Below are 21,473 nucleotides of genomic sequence, written 5' to 3'. Positions count from 1 at the left end.
AGCCTTTTCAGGAGGTGGTCAGGCAGCTGAAGGCGTGCAGAAAATTCCTGGCCAGAGGAGTTTATGACACTTTTGATGTTGCGTCCAGGGCCGCTGCTCAAGGTGTGGTGATGCGCAGGCTCTCATGGCTGCGTGCCGCCGACCTGGAGAATAGACTCCAGCAGCGGATTGCGGACTCGCCTTGCCGTGCGGACAACATTTTTGGAGAAAAAGTCGAGCAGGTGGTAGAGTCTCTCCACCAGCGGGACACCGCATTTGACAAGTTCTCCCGCCGGCAGCCTTCAGCCTCTACCTCTACAGGTAGAAGATTTTTCGGGGGAAGGAAGACTGGTCCCTATGCTTCTGGTAAGCGTAGGTACAATCCTCCTTCCCGACAGCCTGCGGCCCAGGCTAAGCCCCAGCGCGCTCGCTCTCGTCAGCAGCGTGCGCCTCAGCAAGGCCCCGCGGCTCCCCAGCAAAAGCAAGGGGCGAGCTTTTGACTGGCTCCAGCAGAACATAGCTGACATCCAAGTGTCAGTGCCGGGCGACCTGCCGGTCGGGGGGAGGTTGAAAGCTTTTCACCAAAGGTGGCCTCTCATAACCTCCGACCAGTGGGTTCTCCAAATAGTCCGGCAAGGATACACCCTCAATTTGGCCTCAAAACCTCCAAATTGTCCACCGGGAGCTCAGTCTTACAGCTTCCAGCACAAGCAGGTACTTGCAGAGGAACTCTCCGCCCTTCTCAGCGCCAATGCGGTCGAGCCCGTGCCATCCGGGCAAGAAGGGCTGGGATTCTATTCCAGGTACTTCCTTGTGGAAAAGAAAACAGGGGGGATGCGTCCCATCCTAGACCTAAGGGCCCTGAACAAATATCTCGTAAAAGAAAAGTTCAGGATGCTTTCCCTGGGCATCCTTCTCCCCATGATTCAGCAAAACGATTGGCTATGCTCTCTGGACTTGAAGGATGCCTACACACACATCCCGATACTGCCAGCTCACAGACAGTATCTGCGATTTCAGTTGGGCACACGCCACTTCCAGTACTGTGTGCTACCCTTTGGGCTCGCCTCTGCGCCCAGGGTGTTCACAAAGTGCCTAGCTGTGGTAGCAGCGGCACTTCGCAGGCTGGGGGTGCACGTGTTCCCATATCTCGACGATTGGCTGGTGAAGAACACATCCGAGGCAGGAGCCCTGCAGTCCATGCAGATGACTATTCGCCTCCTGGAGCTACTGGGGTTTGTGATAAATTATCCAAAGTCCCATCTTCTCCCAGTGCAGAAACTCGAATTCATAGGAGCTCTGCTGGATTCTCGGACGGCTCGCGCCTATCTCCCAGAGACGAGGGCCAACAACTTGTTGTCCCTCGTCTTGCGGGTGCGAGCGTCCCGGCAGATCACAGCTCGGCAGATGTTGAGATTGCTGGGCCACATGGCCTCCACAGTTCATGTGACTCCCATGGCCCGCCTTCATATGAGATCTGCTCAATGGACCCTAGCCTCCCAGTGGTATCAGGCTGCTGGGGGTCTAGAAGACGTGATCCACCTGTCCACGAGTTTTCTCAAATCCCTGTATTGGTGGACGATTTGCTCCAATTTGACTCTGGGACGTCCCTTCCAAATTCCTCAGCCGCAAAAAGTGCTGACCACGGATGCGTCTCTCCTGGGATGGGGAGCTCATGTCGATGGGCTTCACACCCAAGGAAGTTGGTCCCTCCAAGAACGCGATCTACAGATCAATCTTCTGGAGTTGCGAGCGATCTGGAACGCTCTGAAGGCTTTCAGAGATCGGCTGTCCCACCAAATTATCCAAATTCATACAGACAACCAGGTTGCCATGTACTATGTCAACAAGCAGGGGGGCACCGGATCTCGCCCCCTGTGTCAGGAAGCCGTCAGCATGTGGCTCTGGGCTCGCCGTCTCGGCATGGTGCTCCAAGCCACATATCTGGCAGGCGTAAACAACAGTCTGGCCGACAGGTTGAGCAGGATTATGCAACCTCACGAGTGGTCGCTCAGTTCCAGGGTAGTGCGACAGATCTTCCAAGTGTGGGGCACCCCCTTGGTGGATCTCTTCGCATCTCGAGCGAACCACAAAGTCCCTCAGTTCTGTTCCAGGCTTCAGGCCTCCGGCAGACTAGCATCGGATGCCTTCCTCCTGGATTGGGGGGAGGGCCTGCTGTATGCTTATCCTCCCATCCCTCTCGTGGGGAAGACTTTGTTGAAACTCAAGCAAGACCGAGGCACCATGATTCTGATTGCTCCTTTTTGGCCGCGTCAGATCTGGTTCCCCCTTCTTCTGGAGTTATCCTCCGAAGAACCGTGGAGATTGGAGTGTTTTCCGACCCTCATCACACAGGACGAAGGGGCGCTTCTGCATCCCAACCTCCAGTCTCTGGCTCTCACGGCCTGGATGTTGAGGGCGTAGACTTTGCCTCTTTGGGTCTGTCAGAGGGTGTCTCCCGCATCTTGCTTGCTTCCAGGAAAGACTCCACTAAGAGAAGTTACTTCTTCCATTGGAGGAGGTTTGCCGTCTGGTGTGACAGCAAGGCCCTAGATCCTCGCTCTTGTCCTACACAGACCCTGCTTGAATACCTTCTGCACTTGTCTGAGTCTGTCCTCAAGACCAACTCTGTAAGAGTTCACCTTAGTGCAATCAGTGCATACCATTACCGTGTGGAAGGTAAGCCGATCTCAGGACAGCCTTTAGTTGTTCGCTTCATGAGAGGTTTGCTTTTGTCAAAGCCCCCTGTCAAGCCTCCTACAGTGTCATGGGATCTCAATGTCGTTCTCACCCAGCTGATGAAACCTCCTTTTGAGCCACTGAATTCCTGCCATCTGAAGTACTTGACCTGGAAGGTCATTTTCTTGGTGGCAGTTACTTCAGCTCGTAGAGTCAGTGAGCTTCAGGCCCTGGTAGCCCATGCCCCTTACACCAAATTTCATCATAACAGAGTAGTCCTCCGCACTCACCCTAAGTTCTTGCCAAAGGTCGTGTCGGAGTTCCATCTGAACCAGTCAATTGTCTTGCCAACATTCTTTCCCCGTCCTCATTCCTGCCCTGCTGAACGTCAGCTGCACACATTGGACTGCAAGAGAGCATTGGCCTTCTACCTGGAGCGGACACAGCCCCACAGACAGTCCGCCCAATTGTTTGTTTCTTTTGATCCCAATAGGAGGGGAGTGGCTGTAGGGAAACGCACCATATCCAATTGGCTAGCAGATTGCATTTCCTTCACTTACGCCCAGGCGGGGCTGGCTCTTGAGGGTCATGTCACGGCTCATAATGTTAGAGCCATGGCTGCGTCGGTAGCCCACTTGAAGTCAGCCTCCATTGAAGAAATTTGCAAAGCTGCGACGTGGTCATCTGTCCACACATTCACATCTCATTACTGCCTGCAGCAGGATACCCGACGCGACAGTCGGTTCGGGCAGTCAGTTCTTCAGAACCTGTTTGGGCTTTAGGATCCAACTCCACCCCCCGAGGGCCCTGTTTGTTCTGTTCCAGGCTGCACTCTCAGTTAGTTGGTAAATTTTTTAGGTCAATCTCAGTTATGTCCTCGCCGTTGCGAGGCCCAATTGACCATGGTTGTTGTTTTGAGTGAGCCTGGGGGCTAGGGATACCCCATCAGTGAGAACAAGCAGCCTGCTTGTCCTCGGAGAAAGCGAATGCTACATACCTGTAGAAGGTATTCTCCGAGGACAGCAGGCTGATTGTTCTCACAAACCCGCCCGCCACCCCTTTGGAGTTGAGTCTTCCCTTGAAGTGTTTTGCTACATACTGGACTGGCCGGCTCGAGCCGGTTTCGGGCGGGAAGACGGCCGCGCATGCGCGGTGCGCAGGGGCGCGAGGACTAGCAAAGGCCTTTGCTAGTAAACTTTCCGATGGAGGGGGCTGCCGAGGACGTCAACCCATCAGTGAGAACAATCAGCCTGCTGTCCTCGGAGAATACCTTCTACAGGTATGTAGCATTCGCTATCTCCAAAGTCCCATTGCACAAAGAGTATCGACCCATACATTTTCCCTCATTGCCAGCAGTAACTAGCCTCTGTTCTCTTAATCTGTAACACATTTTTTTCTTTCAGGGGATCTCTACCATGAGCCATCGGCTGTAAGTTCCAGTGTGGAACAGTTAAGCATAATTGAGGTGAGTTCTACCCCTGGGAAAAAAGAAACCCAGATGAATATGGGATTGATCTTGTTTGGACCATGTAGAATCAAATTTAAGCATGGCACATCTATGCTTTTTCCCTATTGATAATGTTTACATTTAAATTTATATTGTTAGACAACAGTTCTCAGGAGGCTTTGAAAGAGTAGTACTTGGTCAGATTTAAATAGCTCACCGGGTCACCAAGGAAATGTTAGTTGGAGGTGCGGTGGAGGTCGGGGTCCACTGGACCACCAGGGATTTTTTAAAAGATTTGGAGGGTCGTGGGGGGGCTGGGGGGTAGGCATCGGGGGGGGGGGGTCAGGAGGGGAGAGGTAGGAAGCACAAACAGGCAGCCTTTGCAGCTGCCTGTTTGTGTTTCCCTCCCCTCCGACAGCTCCAGAGCAGCCGTAAAATTAGCTCATTAAAACTAGGTGCTCTGGATCTGTGCATCGCCTGGAATATTCAATAGAATACTAATGAGCTCATTGTAATACATTTGCATGGGGTTCTTAGTGGCTATCTGCACACGTTAGAGCCACAGAAAACCCCTTTGTGCATTACTCGCTAAATAATGTTTGCTTTAAACTGGCAAAAATAACAACTAAATTTGAACCCAATAAGTCACCATGTATATGGACAAAAGTGGGGAAAAGGTCTCATAAATTGCCTGATCAAGGCTCCATCAATTAAGACCTTAAGGAGCTACATTTGTATCCTTCGACGATAAATATAATCATAGATCAAAAACCCCCTACCTTCCAAAAGGATGTGAAAAAGTGTATGTTGTGCCAATGGTGAACACTATGCACTATATTAAGTGACTGACGATATCCAAAAAATACAATAGTTAAGTACTTATCTTCGGCTCCACAAATCCCGACGGACATCGGTTTCGCCGTCGCTTTATCAAGGGACTGGAGCTTATAAATAGGAAGCTTGCATGTCAGCTGCCCAAAAGCGGCTGAGTTGCAAAATTTGAACTGTTGGTGCCATGTAGTCTGTGTGAAACTTCCACAGGATGGCTTGTGACTTTCCCCACTCCTCACTCTGAAAGCAGAAGGCAGCACTGGGAATGATGTAACTTCTATTCAGGTTCCACTGCCATGCACAGTCAGAATGTGTTGGTAAATGGATGCACTTGTATTTGATACACACAGATGCTAAGAGACCTAGAGTTGGCGGCTTTAATTAGTTGGAACGTTTGTACAGTAAGTCAAGAACTTAGGTTGCCAACAGCAACGCACTAATGAGTCAAAGCAATGGCTCTAGCTAGATTACCAATTTCTGGGCTTCTTTCCTCTTCCGTCGCACTGCTGAGGTTCCTTTCTCACCCCTCTACCCCTCCCAGGTTATCATTCAGGAATCATGCTTTTGTACCTTTGTATCATGGGCCAAGCACAGAGGATCTCTCAGGCAGAGGAAGGGATTGTAAAACTTAGTAGTTGTGCAGATGGGCAGACTGGATAGGCCATATGGTCTTTAACTGCCGTCATTTTCTCTGTTTTTATGTTTTGGAGAAAGCGCAGACACAGCCTTTATTTTACAGAATTATGTGTATTTACTAGCATCATCCTTTCTGGAGACCTGAGCCAATACAATACCACCTTTATTGCCTTTGTTTACAGCACATCCACTTTGTTAAATCAGTAATTTTGACCCATGTTGATGAGCCTAAACCATAACCCCGAATCATAGGAGCCAACTTTTCAAAATTATTGGGGGTGCTAAGCCCAATGGAAATAACCCCTCCCTGGATACATACAAGGAATTTTCTCAATATTGGGGGTGCTCAAGCACCCACAGAGTCGGCTCCAATGCCCCGAATACTCAAGGATAAGACAGAAAGGACTGATTGGTTTATCTCTTTGAATCTGCTCCTTTCATCCCTTTCTACCTTCCCTCATGCTGCTCCCTGCCCAGATGGACTCTTTTCTTCCAAGGGCCAGTATACCTGGGGACGGAAAATAGAAGAGGTATTTACACCCATTCAACGTTCATATTGATGCTCCAAGTAGGGACTGGCAGTTTGCACATACAGAAGTAGCAAAAAAAAGTGGATGTTGGATATTCAGCCAGTAGCAGTGAGCATTTTTTTAGCTGCCAGCGGTGTTGTTCCTAGATATTCAATACCAGACCATGTCCAGGCACTGGCATTAAATATCTGGGTTCATGCGTCCATCTATCTCTTATTTGGTTAAGTGCAATATTCAGCACTTAACCCCCTAAGTGACACCGAATACAGGTTCAATACCACCATTTAACTTAGGCAACTAAGTGCTGAATATTGGCACTTAACCGCATCAGTGCCGACTCCGTACCGGACCACCCACAGAATAGCCGGTTTTCCATTTAGCAATCGCTGCTGATATTCAGCGACACTAACCGATTAAGTGCTGCTGAATATCAGCTGATAGCCCCACACTAGCGATTTAACTGGCCTGGAGCTGTTTCTGGCCAGTTAAATTGCTTTGAATATCGACCCCCGTGTTTATACTAGACGCAGCCATTTCAGAAATAAAATATGATCCCATTCACTTGTTCCAAAAATCAGAGTAAAAATAGCAGGCAGGGCCAGCATTTGGGATGCGCCACTTGCACAGCTGCAGAGGGAGCCGTGTATGAGGGAGTTGCCCCCCTGTTGGCACTTCCTATGTCGCAAGAATATAAGCGTTGCCATACTGGGACTGACTGAAGGTCCATCAAGCCCAGTATCCTGTTTCCAACAGTGGCCAATCCAGGTCACAAGTACCTGGCAAGATCCCAGAACAGTAAAATAGATTTTATGCTACTTATCCTAGAATATGCAGTGGATTTTCCCAAGTCAATCTTAATAATGGCTTATAGTCTTTTCTTTTAGGAAATTGTGTAAACCTTTTTTTAAACCCTGCTAAGCTAACTGCTTTTACCTCATTCTCTGGAAATGAATTCCAGAGTTTAATCGCTCGTTGAATGAAGAAATATTTTCTCTGATTTGGTTTAAATGTACTATTTAGTAGCTTCTTTGCATGCCCCTTACTCCTAGTATTTTTTGGAAAGAGTAAACAAGCGATTCACATCTACTTGTTCCACTCCACTCGGTATTTTATAAAATTCTATCATATCTCCCCTTAGGAGGAAAGAATGATCTTGGGGAATAATAGTGCAGGATAGAGAGTGGAGAGAGAGAAAAGAATGCTGAGTAGAAGAAGAGAGAAAAAGGGGGCTGGGATGTTATGGTGATGCCACTACTGCAATGGAGGGAGACCTTGGATGGAGCTGGAGAGAACGGGAAGAAGTGGGAGATCGTGGGGGCCCCCTGGAGCTGTGGGGCCCAGGGCAGCTGCCCTGTTTGCTACCCCCCCCCCTAATGCTGGCCCTGCCTTTGTTCAAGCTTGTAAGCCTTTAAGTATCCATTTTGTGAGCTACTGTATATCGGTGTTTCTGGTTGTTAATCATGTACACCACTATGTATCAAAGCCTCTGGTTATAATCATGTAAAGCACTTTGTAACACTGTTTCAGGTTGTAATTATGTAAAGATTCATACATACAACCAGAGGGTACTTATAAAAAAATAACAAATGAAAAATATAACATATAAAAACGTATATGTAAACGTGATGTACTTAGAATACAAACATGACTACCATGTGAAAAATAACAAAGCAGAGTCACTGGTATCTATCATTGCACTTCCAAGGCCTTCCCTATATATGACAAGTCAATAAAAGTCACATCTAGTCCATAAATACATCCTTTCAAAAATATTTATATAAGGGATGACTTATCTGTTGGCTTGTTCTTATTTCAATGTCCAATCTCCTTGTTGAGCTGTAGTGCTCATCACCACTTGCCAAATGATAGATCCAGAACTAAGTTAATCTTAATCAAAACTGCACAAACCCCAACTCGGATCCATGTTTCACATCTTAGCCACATTAAACCTGATCTGTTGGGATAATGTGCCCCCCCTAGTCCTAGTATTTTTGGAAAGAGTAAACAAGCAATTCACGCCTACCCGTTCCACTCCACTCATTATTTTATAGACCCCTATCATATCTCCCCTCAGCCATCTTTTCTGTGCTTGCACGAAATTAAATCGAAATCAAATTTCCACTCATCACACAGGACTCCGATGGCTGTGTTCTGAACAGTTTGGAGCATCTAAGTGTGTAAAATTAATTCCCACTGCAGTAAAGGCAAGAAGTGATCAAAGAATGGAGAAGTATGTGTCTAACGGGTTCACCTAGGTAACATTGGACCAGTAGCAGTCTGATCAGATTTTCCATCTTATGTAGCTTAACAGAAATGTTCATACCATATGCAGAGCTCTTTAAAAGCAAGTTCGGAGTAATGCATCCCTTGGCACTATGTGGACTGCCTGAAGAATGCAAAATGTATACAGTAGTCTCTCCTTTTTGTGGTTTCATCTCTGCCATTAAGGATCACTCAAAAAGTCTCATTTATATATATATATATATATATATATATATATATATATATATATATATATATATATATATATATATATAATGGCTTATATATATATCCTGAAAATGAGACTTTTTGAGTGATCCTTAAGGGCAGAGATTCATGGCCTTAAAACTGTGACTAGAGGTGGTCACAACTACTTTAGACACTACAGTCCAGGACTTTTCTTTCAGTAAGAAGAGTAGCACATGCACTCTGTGGATCTGTGGTTTCTAAATTCTGTCCTTGGGACCCTTCACCAGGTCTGGTTTTCAAGATAGCCAGAATATGCTAATTAGCCTGATTCTTGATCTCTATTCACATAGATATGGCTCAAGACTGAGTGAGTATGTATTTACTTATCAAATAGGATTTATTTACTGCCTTTTTAAAGGAATTCACTCAAGGTGGTGTACAACAAGAATAAGTCAAACATAAACAATAGACAATTACAGTAGTAAAAATATTCAACAGTACAAAGTATGGCATAGAGGGGCATAATCTAACAGAAACGCCTATCTCCATGGGCGTTTATCTCTGAGAACGGGTCCGTGAAGGGGCGGACCCAAGCGTATTTTCGAAAAAAATTAGACGTCCATGTTTTATTCGCCAAGTTGTGAGCTGGGCGTTTTTGCTTTTCAGCGATAATGGACAATGAAATCGCCCAGCTCAAAAACGAATAAATCCAAGGCATTTGTTCGTGGGAGGGGCCAGGAGTCGTAGTGCACTGGTCCCCCTAACATGCCAGGACACCAACCAGGCACCCTAGGGGGCACTTTTACAAAAACAGAACAAAAGGTAAAAGAGCTCCCAGGTGCATAGCACCCTTCCCTTGTGTGTAGAGCCCCCCAAATCCCCCTCAAAACCCACTGCCCACAAGTCTACACCATTACTATAGCCCTAAGGAGTGAAGGGGGGCACCTACATGTGGGTACAGTGGGTTCGGGGGGGGTTGGACGACTAAGCATTAAGCAGCACAATTGTAACAGGTAGGGGGGGGATGGGCCTGGGTCCACCTGCCTGAAGTCCACTGCACCCCCTAACAACTGCTCCAGGGACCTGCATACTGCTGCCAGGGAGGTGGGTATGACATTTGAGGGTCAAAATAAAAAGTTGTGAAACATCATTTTTTGTGGTGGGAGGGGGTTTATGACCACTGGGGGAGTCAGGAGAGGTCATCCCCGATTCCCTCCAGTGGTCATCTGGTCATTTAGGGCACTTTTTGGGGCCTTATTCGTGAAAAAACAGGGTCCAGGAAAAGTGCCCTAAATTCTAGCTAAAAACGCATACTTTTGTCCCATTATCTGTGAAATGCGCCCATCTCTGTTCGGCAGATAACCACGCCCCAGTTCCGCCTTCGCCACACCTCTGACACGCCCCCATAAACTTTGTCCGCATCCGCGACAGAGTGCAGTTGAAAACGCCCAAAAATCGGCTTTCGATTATACCGCTTTATTCGTTTTTGTGAGATAAACGTCCATCTCCCGATTTAGGTCGGAACTTGGGCGTTTTTCTCGTTCGATTATAAGCTGGATAGTATACTACTTACGATGTCAACACAATACTGTCCTGTCATTGGGAAAGTCCAATGTGAAACCAGCCTGGATTATGAAATGGAAACTGGTTTGAGTGTGGGATTATGAAGTGCTCTTGGATAGACCAGATAAACTTCATTTGTTCCTTATCTGCTATCATATTTTGTTTTACTTATGTTTTTGTAGGATGAATCTGTTCAGCCACTGATGCAGCCCTGCAAGATCCATGTTCTGGTTCTGGTACTTCACGGAGGAAACATTCTGGACACGGGGGGTGGGGATCAGAACTCCAAGCAAGGTGATGTCAACACCATAGCCTCAGTGTTCGACACAGTGATGAGGGTACATTATCCTGCTGCACTCGGACACATCGCTGTTAGGCTGGTCCCATGTCCAGCCATCTGTTCTGATGCCTTTTCCCTGGTATCAAAGTGAGTTTGTGGTACCACCATCTTTTTGCATAAAAACGTTTGAATTAAGGTGATCAGAGAACTCCCTGACATCAGGGACTGGCCTGGCTTTACCCCGTGTCATCTTCTACCATTCCAGGAGCTTGGAAACCAGAACTGGCTTAGCCTGTCACGAACGACAAAGAGGCATCTAGTCAATATGTATAAATCCAGACTGCTTGGTTTTGTTGCCAAGATTTAATGCTAAATATAACTGTCTCTGTTGAAAATATTTGGTGTAAATCTGATTTTTAACAAATCTGTACGGAGTCAATACATTAAGGCCAAATTAAATTGCAAAAAGAGAATAATTAAAGCAAAGGTCTACCCTTGAAGCTTTCCATTTAAAGAAACTCTCTTGCTGGTTGTTTTTCTTACAGCGAACAGGAAAGGATATCAGCGGAGCAGCAAATGATTCATCAGACTGAGCTTTAAATAAGACAACTTGGACAAAGCTGAAACAGCTTTAAAGCTAATAGATTGGTGTCTGGGAAACACAATGGTGCCAGCACATGTTAGAAAAAAAAAAAAAAAACCAGCACCACGGGCCTTTAAAAATGGAACACAGTTCTTTAATGAATGAGCCTTGACAAAAAGACCCGACACGGGCCGTGTTTCGGTGACTAGCACCTGTGTCAGGGGTCACAGTGATGACGTGGAAAACTTGGGGAATAACTCGAATATATTCCTCTACAATATATTATTCCTTACCCCATGTCTCGTATAGTAAAAGCTACAAAGCACCAAGGCACTTTCACTTTCTGTAGAGGAATATATTCGAGTTATTCCCCAAGTTTTCCACGTCATCACTGTGACCCCTGACGCAGGTGCTAGTCACCGAAACACGGCCCATGTCGGGTCTTTTTGTCAAGGCTCATTCATTAAAGAACTGTGTTCCATTTTTAAAGGCCCGTGGTGGCAAACCTAGGATGCTAATAGCTAAAAGCTAATTGGTGGGTTTGACTATAATGGATCAGAGACTCCCTGAAAGATGCCCCCCCCCCCCCCCCGATCCCACCAACACCACCTTTCTTGCATCCACTTTTGTAGTGATAGGAAGGAATTTTTTTAATAGGTTTGCCAGATCTCTGGAGTTTTAATGTTTGTTTTTGTTTTAAATTAACTGATGAAACTTCAGTTTTTTACTCTGCTCTTTTAAATCATTTGCGGTTTATTGTACTCTAGTGCAGAGATGCTCAATCCAGTCCTTGAGAGACACAGCCAGTCTGGTTTTCAGGATGTCCATAATGAATATGTATGAGAGAGATTTGCATACATTGTCTCCAGTGTATGCAGATCTGTTCCTATGAAAGAGAAAATAATTTTAGAAGATGGATGTATCCTGACACAGCATTTCTGATCTATCCTATATCCTTGCTTAACAAATCCTTCTGTTGGATTCTATCCAGGTTGTAAAGAGCGCTTTTGATTAGGCGGGTGCAATTTCTGGTTCAGATTTAGTACATTTTTTGACTAGCTTTCAAAGACAATAATTTCTTCATTCTGACCTGAAGCTAGTCAAAAAATGTGCCAAGTTAGTCCAATAAAAAAGATATCTTCTTATCTTCTTTTTTTATTTTTGCTTTGACTTATTTAAAAGTGGACTACCACTCTATTTTATCTGTGGTTCACTTTTATATTTTTCATTCTCTCCCTTGTGTACACAGCCTGAGCCCATACAGTTACGATGAAGGGTGCCTGTCTAACAGTCAGGACCACATTCCCCTTGCTGCGCTTCCTCTACTGGCTACATCATCACCACAGTACCAGGAAGCTGTAGCCATGGTGATCCTGCGAGCCAATCAGGTGTACACGGAGTTCATGAAATCCCAGGATGGCATCTCCTTCACTGGTCAGGTCAGTTGGGCCATGGCTTGGTCTAGAAAATACTATTTCCTGTACCAAATGAGGTCTCCCGCTGTTGTTGTAAGGAGTGCCCCCTAGCTTCTACTGATTATAATAACATGATTGCCTCTGTGGTAAAATGAAGATGTTAACCCCACAGTGGCAGCAATATGTTCAAATAGCAATAAATAAGCAATAATAAATAATGAACTAGCTAGGTGAAAATATTTTAATACAAAAATTCTTCTTAAAGATTCTTAACAAGCACAACTTGTTCTCATGTAACGTTGAGCATTTGATTCATACAGTACGTGGATTTTTTGCACGTTTCTTGTACAGCCTGCTTCAGTGGTCTTGTATAAAACCGATGCCTGACAAGACTAGCCAAAGGAGTGCAGACGATGGAAAACTGCTGGATCCAAAGCGGAATGCTTCAGAATAGTTTCACCAGCCATACTGTGCACTCCTTGGGCAATTGATTCATACATGGACTTCTTTTTTACATTGCATGAGCTACTACTGAAAAAGGTGTGAGCAAATCTAAATAAATAAAGGTTGTGCAATTTATGTATAAACCTTAGTATGCTTGTTACGTGTTTTTAAGAAGAATTTTTGTATTAAAGTATTTCCATCTAGCCAGTTCATTATGCTCTCCTCTCTGCCAGCTCAATCGTAGACTTAGCTTTTCTACTGTTTTGCTCAGGAGTCTTTAAAGCTCCTGTATTATGATGTATTTTTCGTCCTTTGAAAGGAATCTCAGCCTCGTGAAACCCCAGTTTTCTTAAGAACTAATATGGCTTGTAGAATTTTACTGGTGATAGCTTTGTCCCACATCATGTTTTTGGCAATGTGGTATTAGGGGCATATTACCATGGTAGAGATACTCATTTTATTTATTTGACTCGCCCCTTTTTCAGTTGTAGCTCAAGGTGAGTTGCATTCAGGTACAGTAGATATTTCCCTGTCCCTGGAGGGCTTATAATTTAAAGGACTCAATTGCTAAAGCTTAGCACGCACTAACGGACATTAGCATGCGCTAAGTGCCACACGGCCCATAGGTATAAAATAGGATACGCAGCATTTAGCACATGCTAAGCTTTCGTAAAAGGACACCTAAGTTTGTTTCTGAGATAATGGAGAGTTAAATGACTTTCCCAAGGTCACAAAGAGCCACAGTGGGATTTGAACTGGGCTTCCCTGGTTCTCAGCCCACTGCTGTAACCATTAGGCTCCTCCTCCTCCAGTGCTGAAGGATTTAAGATTACCCATAAGTGCAGCCATCTCTGCTTCATTTCTAGATTTCCTAGTTAATTTCTCTAATAGGTGTCTTGAGACAATATTTCCCTTTACTCCCTCTTCTAGGTCTGTTTGATTGGGGATTGTGTAGGAGGGATCCTGGGATTCGATGCCTTGTGTTACAGCAATCAGACAGTGTCTGAAAGCCAAAACAGCAGTCGGAGGGGAAGTGTGGTGAGCGTGCAGGTAAATTCAAATTCTGCCTTTTCAACTGTTTTCCTTCTGTAGATCAGCAAAGCAAGATGTGAAGACATTTAGTGCTGACACAAAGCGCTATGAGCCAGATGCACTAAACCTAGCAAGCCAGCAACGTGGTTTTTAAACTAGTTCTAGCTGGTTTAGCGAGCAAGTAATAAAACAAGACATGCATAAAAGGGTTCTCCGAACAATTTTTCTGTCACGGTAGCAGCTAACAAAAATGGAATGCAAAGCTATTATAATGAGCTAATTACTATTATAATGTGCATGCATGGCGATGCACAACCATTTCCGACCCCATGCACAAAAGAAGTCCCCACCTTTACCGTGGAAATTTAACGGGAGGTCTGGAGCTGTCAGTTCTTCATTGTTGCAAGTAGGAGAAGGGGAGAAACAAGGCAGGGAAGATGGAGCACAAAAAAAAAAGTACACCAGCTTACACACAGCATCTCTGCGTGTATGAAAGCCGTGCCATGCTTCTTTTTCAAATGACATTTTACTGGCAAGAAATAGGGGGGGGCAGTACCGAAATGTACTTACCAAAAATGCAGTGAAGACAAGGGTCTGTCAAACTGTGTCTGCTGAGAAACAGCATCCCCCATGTTAGAATCACACCAGAGAGGGGCTAAACCAATTGGACAGTGTCAGCCTGCGATGTCACACCCACTCACTACTGGAGGGGGACACCAGGAAGTTCGGATCCAATCAGCTCACAGCTCTAGAGTGATGTCATCAGGGAAGCCCTGCAGGGAGGAGGAGTTGGGACAGCAGCCAGCCAATGAGAGTCCATTGGGCATTCCAGGATGTCAGCCGGTCAATAGAAAGGAACAGCTGGGGGTGGAACCAAACCCTGATGCTGATTTCTCACAGAAAATGGCAGCAGAGAGCATATTCTAGGTTTTCCCCACTTTTTCCCTGCAGCAGGGAGGCAGGGAGCCCCAACACAGGTCTGCCCATCCAAAAAAAAAAAAGGTGCTTTTGTGCTTGCAGAAAAAAAAGAGCTACATCTACTGCTTTCATACATGCAACTTAGCTGCGTGTATGAGAGCCATCTGTAGCATGCGCAGAGCAACAACAAAGAGAGTCCAAATCTCCCGTAAAAAAACACCAGAAAACAACAAGAACGGAAGATGTACAGAAAGACCAAACTAAAATCACAGATGTAAAAAAGCCAAATTCATTTATTAAGACCCTACACGGTCCGTGTTTCGGCCAAAGAGGCCTTCTTCAGGGGTCTAAAACAAAACAAAAATACAACACATATATCATAAAAACATATATCATGCTTGATACAAAAGTTAATATGCAAAAGTAAAATAAAAATTATAAATATTTAAAAGACATTTGCATTGTCGCAAGCAATTTTTGCACATACATCATAAATCCACAGATATGTATGTTTAAAAGTAAAAATAAGAAGGATAAAATGTTAAACTGAACCGCAATAAAACTTATACCAATAAAAGTATTATGACCAAACCATCGTACCTTCTGGAAGACTGACAAAACAATACAAATCTACACCGGAAACAAAAACGGGCGGGAAAAGCTGAGGAGGTAAAAGATGTTCTTCTTCGGTGGTTTTCTCAAGTCAGGAGCAGACAGTTTCCTGTCTGTGGTCCACTGCTTATGGAGAAAGCTAATCAGCTAGCTGAAAGTCTTACTAATTGAATTCAAAGCCACTGTTGATGATTGGAAAGATGGAAGGAGAGGAACAACATAAAATTCAAGAAATAGCATGGTGAAAAACAAGATGCTGATGACTTTGTTGCTGAAAAGTGGGTTGTTTCAGTTCTTCCTACCATCTTGAACGAGTTTGCACCTTGTGACATTTTCAATGCTGACGAAAATGGACTCTACTGGCGAGCGATTCCTGATGGAACACTTGCATTCAAACTACAGGAAGTAAAACATCGAAGGACCGACTGACGATCCTCCTTTGCTGCAATATGGATGGGAGTGAGAAGTTGGAACCACTCGTATTTGGTAAGAGCAAACAGCCCCGTTGCTTCAAGAATGTTAAGCGACTTCCTGTGTCATACGAGGCTAATGCAAATTCATGGATGACTGGGGAAATTTAGAAGCAGTGGCTAATTAAGTTAGACACTAGAATGCGGGCACAAAAGCGTCAGATTTTGTTGCTTTGTGATAATTGTGCTGCACACATTGATGATGTTAGGCTGTCTAACGTCAAGCTGGTCTTCCTGCCACCAAACGCTACCTCTCTGATCCAACCTATGGATCAGGGCATAATAGCCAATTTCAAACAACATTATCATGCTACGTCGTCTGATGAGCGTTATGGATGACCAGACTGCCAAGGATAAACATGCTGTTAAACTGGCTCGTAATCTATCACTGTTGGATTCCCTACATATGCAGAAAGAAGCCTGGAATCATGTTACACAGGCAACCATTGTGAACTGCTACAAGCGGGCAAGCTTTGTTAGGGATGTGGAGAGGGACGAAACAGATGCAGCTGTTGCAAATGCGTCAGATGAACAGGCTATTGACATCCTAGCCGGTGTTACTGAAGAGGAGTTTCATCACTACATAGCTGTTGATTCTGATCTACAAACAGCTGACGACAGCACTGATGTCCAGATATGCGCCTACACGCAGGCAACGGCTGATGATGAAACAGATGATGTAATGAGCAGCGAGGCACATGCTGACAAAATTCAACAACCTCCTGTCACTTTTGCAAGAGCAGTGGAGAGTCTCAACACCGTGCGGGCCTATCTGGAGGCCACTGGATGTCAGTGCTATGACAGTTTTTACCGTCTGGCAGACGTAGTCTATGGAACTCACAGACACGAGTGTACAGAGGACTATGACTGATTACTTCAAGTAAGCCTAGCATCAGTTAACAGAGACTGTATACTGTATGTATAATAAACAGTACTGTACATATGTTTATCAGATGTCAAGCTTCTTTTTTGGTCACAACGGTTAAGTGCACGCTGCTGTTAACTGCATGTATTTGGTACTTATGTCATGGCATATTTTCTTTCTCTCTCTCTTTCTCTCTATCTGTGTATGTGTGTATATATATATATATATATATATACCGTGTTTCCCCGAAAATAGGGCATCCCCATAAAATAAGACCTACCGAGGTTTTTGGTGCCCTTGGAAAATATAAGGCCTCCCCCGAAAGTAAGCTTAGCAAAGTTTTTCTTTTACCGGTAAGTAGGGTCGCCCCCCCCCCCACCCGAGATTGCCGGTCCCCCCCTCCGTCGCGCCGAAACTAACCCCCCACCCGAGGTCCCCCCCCACCCGAGATGGCGCTCCCACCCGAAGTCGCTGGACCCCCCCCCCCTCCGTCACTCCGAAACTAACCTGAACTTAAGCCTCCTTTCACTTTCCTTCCAGTTCGCAGCAAGCAGCAGCAGCAGGAGGGCAGGCCACGCCTTCCTTCCGTGTCCCGCCCTCGCCTGACGTAACGTAACGTCAGGCGAGGGTGGGGCATGGAAGGAAGGAGAAGCCTGCCCTGCTGCTCCTGCGAACTGGAAGGAAAGTGAAAGGAGGCTTAAGTTCAGGTTAGTTTCGGAGCGACGGAGGGGGGTGGGGTCCGGCGACTTCGGGTGGGAGCGCCATCTCGGGTGGGTGGGGGGGGCGACCTCGGGTGGGGGGTTACCGGTAGTTGCAGGAGCGACGGAGGGAAGGTGGGCGGGCCAACCGTGTTTCCCCGAAATACTAAGACATCCCCTGAAAATAAGACCTAGCGCCTTTTTGGGTACAAAAATTAATATAAGGCAGTGTCTTATATTCGGGGAAACACAGTATACCATGACATAAGTGCCAGTGCTTCAAATATACATATTCCCCCGGATTCTATATAGTGTTTCTAAAGATCCGTGCTGAAATTGGCACAGATTCTATAACACTGCACGTAATTTAACAAGCTAATGAGTGCTGATAAACAATAATGTGCGCTAATTGGCACTGATTAAAATTTAAGTGCACATCTCGCTAAGCGTATTCTATAACGGTGTGCACCGAACCTCTAACGAACTGGGACACAAATGGGGCAGGGAAATGGGCATTTTGTAGGCATTCCAAAATTTCCGTGCCTATTTATGGCCCAGTGCGCCTAAATCTATGTGCCGGGATTTACACCACGTTTTCCTTAGTGTAAATGAATGCACGTAGATTTAGGTACTGAATTTTCAACTAAGCGTATTCTATAATCGGTGCCTAAACCTAGGTAATGATTATAGCATGCACTTAGTCACCATTGATTTCAGCACCAATTTTTTTTTTTTTTTAGGTACCATATATAGAATCTCCCTCATTATCCCTCCTTGGACACATTGCCAAGGCACATATGTATATATCATCTGTATATTTGTATGTGTTTGTGTATACAGTTCTTTGGAGTTTTCATGCCTTTATGAATGTGCGCTTGCTGTGGTCACAGGTTAGTGTTTTTTATGTTATAAATAGCACACAGGAGCTGCCTATATCAGATTAAATGAAGCATGTGCTCTCCTCCTTAGGGAGATTTCCACATATTAAAATGTTACTGTACAATTCAGTGTGTCATGCACAGTGGTGGCTGTTCACAGCGGTGGCTGCACTGCCTTCATTCTCTTGCTATAAACAGCATCTCCATTTTCTTCCATCGTGTCAAAGGTTACACTGGTCTACAAAAAAAAACTTTTTTCCTGTAACAAGAACTGAACATACATTTTCTGGAAGATAATTCTTCCCTGAATCCAGATCTCTTTTCAGAATTTCTGTATCAGCCTCAGTTTTCATGTGATAATGGTTTTTGTAAATGCTTGTGTCGGCGTATGTAGCTATTATATGTATCTGGCAAAATGACACGCTTCTGCTACAAGAGTTCCAAAAAAACTGTGTCAGTTCACAAAGAAATCAAGGATATAAGCAACATAAGAGTAAAAGATCATTACAAAAGACCATATCACCTTCCTTGGAGAAATATTCAGAAAAAATAGCATGTCGGTCACGAAAAACACTCACTTTCGTATCGCAAGAAAGAAGATTCCATCCTTTTAATCTCGAACCTAAAAGCTCAGCCTGTTGCTTCGACAAATTTAAATCACGAACAAGATCGTTGAGATCCCCTTGTGTCAAAAAGTGGGGCACATTTGATTCACAGAGGTCCTGAAATGATGGGTCGGTATGTATATCCCCTTCTCTGTCTTCTGCATGTTCGTCACTGTATTCATCTTCACTCACTATCAAATTCTCAGGAGGCACTGGTACTGGCAATTCTTCACTGTGACATACAGGTCTTATAGCAGATGGTAAGTTAGGATATTGCACAGTTTTCCTTGTTTTCGAGGTGATTCCTGCTATTTTTGTCAGACAGAAATAACAGTCTGTTGTGTGATCCGTTGGTTCCCTCCAAATCATGGGAACAGCAAAGGGCATGCGACGTCTTCCTTTTAACTAGCCTGTCAGTAGTATAACACACATCAAACAGCAAATGTGGGGAGCCCATTTGCGGTCCTGTTCACTTTTTTACAAGAGGATTAAGTTTTCGTTTTTGCGATTTCAGAGTAAACTCTCCACAGATATAACAAAAAGAATTTGGGCTATTTGCACAGGTACGAGGCATTTCTTCTGAAATGACACAAAACACAAACCTTCACAAACGTAGAACTACAAGCAGTCACTTCCAACAGCAATTGTTGACTGAACTCTCAATGCTGAGATACAGGTGGCAACTGACGCAACAGAACGTGTTTGAACATGTTCGAGCATGACTCATGAGCAATGTTGCCAAACCTCCCTTATTTCCTGGTGGTGGCTTTCTAAACTAAGGGTTTTGTATTATAATTCCTAGTATATTTCAATTGTTTTTCCAACAATTACAACTGCTGACTTAAATTAATCCACAGCAGCAGGGCCGCCGAGAAACTTGGCCGGGCCCGGGACAAGGCCGTCTTGCCCCCGCGCAAGCCCCACCCCCGAGGTCGCCACTCCCCTCCCCCCTCCAAGGTCGCCGCTGCTGCTCCCCCGAGGGCAGGATACAGGGAGGGAAGGAGACCCAAAGGGAGGAGTTCCGCCTCACAGGGAGGTGAGAGGGAGAGTCGCACCGCGCGATGATTTAAATACAGGGGGCCGGCCCGGTGGCAGACGGTCAGAGGGCGGGTGGGATTGGCACCAGGTCCCCCTTGAAGGCCTGGGCCCTGGAGATTTTGTCCCCCCGCCCCCCTCTCTCGGCGGCCCTGCACAGCAGGGTACCAAAATGCAGCGTTTTCAAGGATTTTTATAAAAAGTGTAGCGTGTCACAAAAAAAACTGAGCCCGATAGGCAAAAACTGATTTCATTTTCGAATTCAGCACCCATGACTTAGCTAAGAACACCATTCACATTCTTTGTAACAAAAATGCTGTTCACCAGTGTTATCAGCACCTTCAGGTGGAAAATGGAAGAGTGTTGCACCCTCTTATTCCTGGTTGTGTTTGCTTTTCCAGCTAAAATTAGATTCGCTAGTAACTTGATGCGTCACACATGAAACTGAGTAGAGCAATTTTTTTTGTTTGTTTGTTTAAAGCAGATAGAAATAGAGCAGTTTCAGCCCGGAGCAAAACAGGAATGAGAAACTGGGGCACATTGTATTGGAATATTGGAAATGCTCTTCTGGCAAGTCCCAGAGTTTTCAGTTGAAAATGTTTCCTAAATTTTTGCCCACAATTTACCTTCTAATTTTTTTTCCCACTGCCCTAACTCTACTTCAGTAGCCACCTACTCTTTAGATACTTCATTTTGATGTGTGGTGATATTAGGAGCCTAAATTTAGGAGTTTAGCACCTAACCAGTACTTCAAAAGGGCTAGTTTAGGCTTCTCAGTCCCTAAGGCCCCAATAAGCGCCGGAAAAATAACACCAGAACAGCACAATAAGACAACTCCCTAATGCTAATAGTATGCAAATCTAGGCGCACTGAGTTTTTGCCTTGGGTAAAAGTGCACACACATCCCAACACATAATTTTATTTATAATTTTCTAGACCATTTTACCATCCCATAAAAGGATGCCCAAAGCAGTTTCTATCTGTTAATAAAAACAAAAGTCCATACAGTTATAAAATCACACAAAAAAACAGAACTAAAACCAAAACAAATTTTGTAAAATAACTGAAAATAAAAACACAGGAACAACAACTAAAGCCATCATGCTTTTTCCCTTCAGAACTCATTCTTACAATCCAGTGTTCCAGTTTGCAGCCAGCAAATCGTTAACATATCATGGCGAATGATGTATTAACCTTCTTTCTAAAGGGTCAATAGCTTTGTTCATGCCTGAGCTCTAAAAGAAAGTCGTTTTATAGAGCTGGCCAAGCAACTGAAAAAAAAAAACCCTCTGGAATCTATCCTTGCTTTGCCCCTTTCCAGAGAGACTTTCTTTAAATAAAAAAATAAAAATACAGAGAGTGAGAAAGTATTGGCCAGGGCCAGCAGGGAGCTTTTATCTTCCACTATAGCCACAATGGGTAAAAGGAAGCAAGTTTAGAAAGGTTCTGAGTCAGTGACAGAATTTTTCAGTTCATTGACTTGGTGGACTACCTCTACTGCTCACTTGGACTTGGAGAAATT

General features: G+C 44.9%; 1 protein-coding gene across 4 annotated transcripts in view; it reads left to right on the top strand.

Moving 5' to 3' along the window:
• Positions 1–21,473, top strand: part of PITPNM2 (phosphatidylinositol transfer protein membrane associated 2) — a 432,451-nt gene that overhangs the window by 333,009 nt on the left and 77,969 nt on the right. For all 4 annotated transcript variants that reach the window (XM_030220215.1, XM_030220217.1, XM_030220216.1 and 1 more), the window contains exons 9-12: positions 4,062–4,123; positions 10,299–10,543; positions 12,229–12,418; positions 13,769–13,888. In XM_030220215.1, the coding sequence (XP_030076075.1) occupies positions 4,062–4,123; positions 10,299–10,543; positions 12,229–12,418; positions 13,769–13,888 (617 nt within the window). The remainder of the gene's footprint in view (positions 1–4,061; positions 4,124–10,298; positions 10,544–12,228; positions 12,419–13,768; positions 13,889–21,473) is intronic.

This window comes from Microcaecilia unicolor, chromosome 11 (genome assembly GCF_901765095.1).
Source record: "Microcaecilia unicolor chromosome 11, aMicUni1.1, whole genome shotgun sequence".
NCBI classification, from domain to species: Eukaryota; Metazoa; Chordata; class Amphibia; order Gymnophiona; family Siphonopidae; genus Microcaecilia; species Microcaecilia unicolor.
The sequence above is the reverse complement of the archived record's forward strand: the minus strand, read 5'-3'. Positions and strand labels throughout refer to the sequence as shown.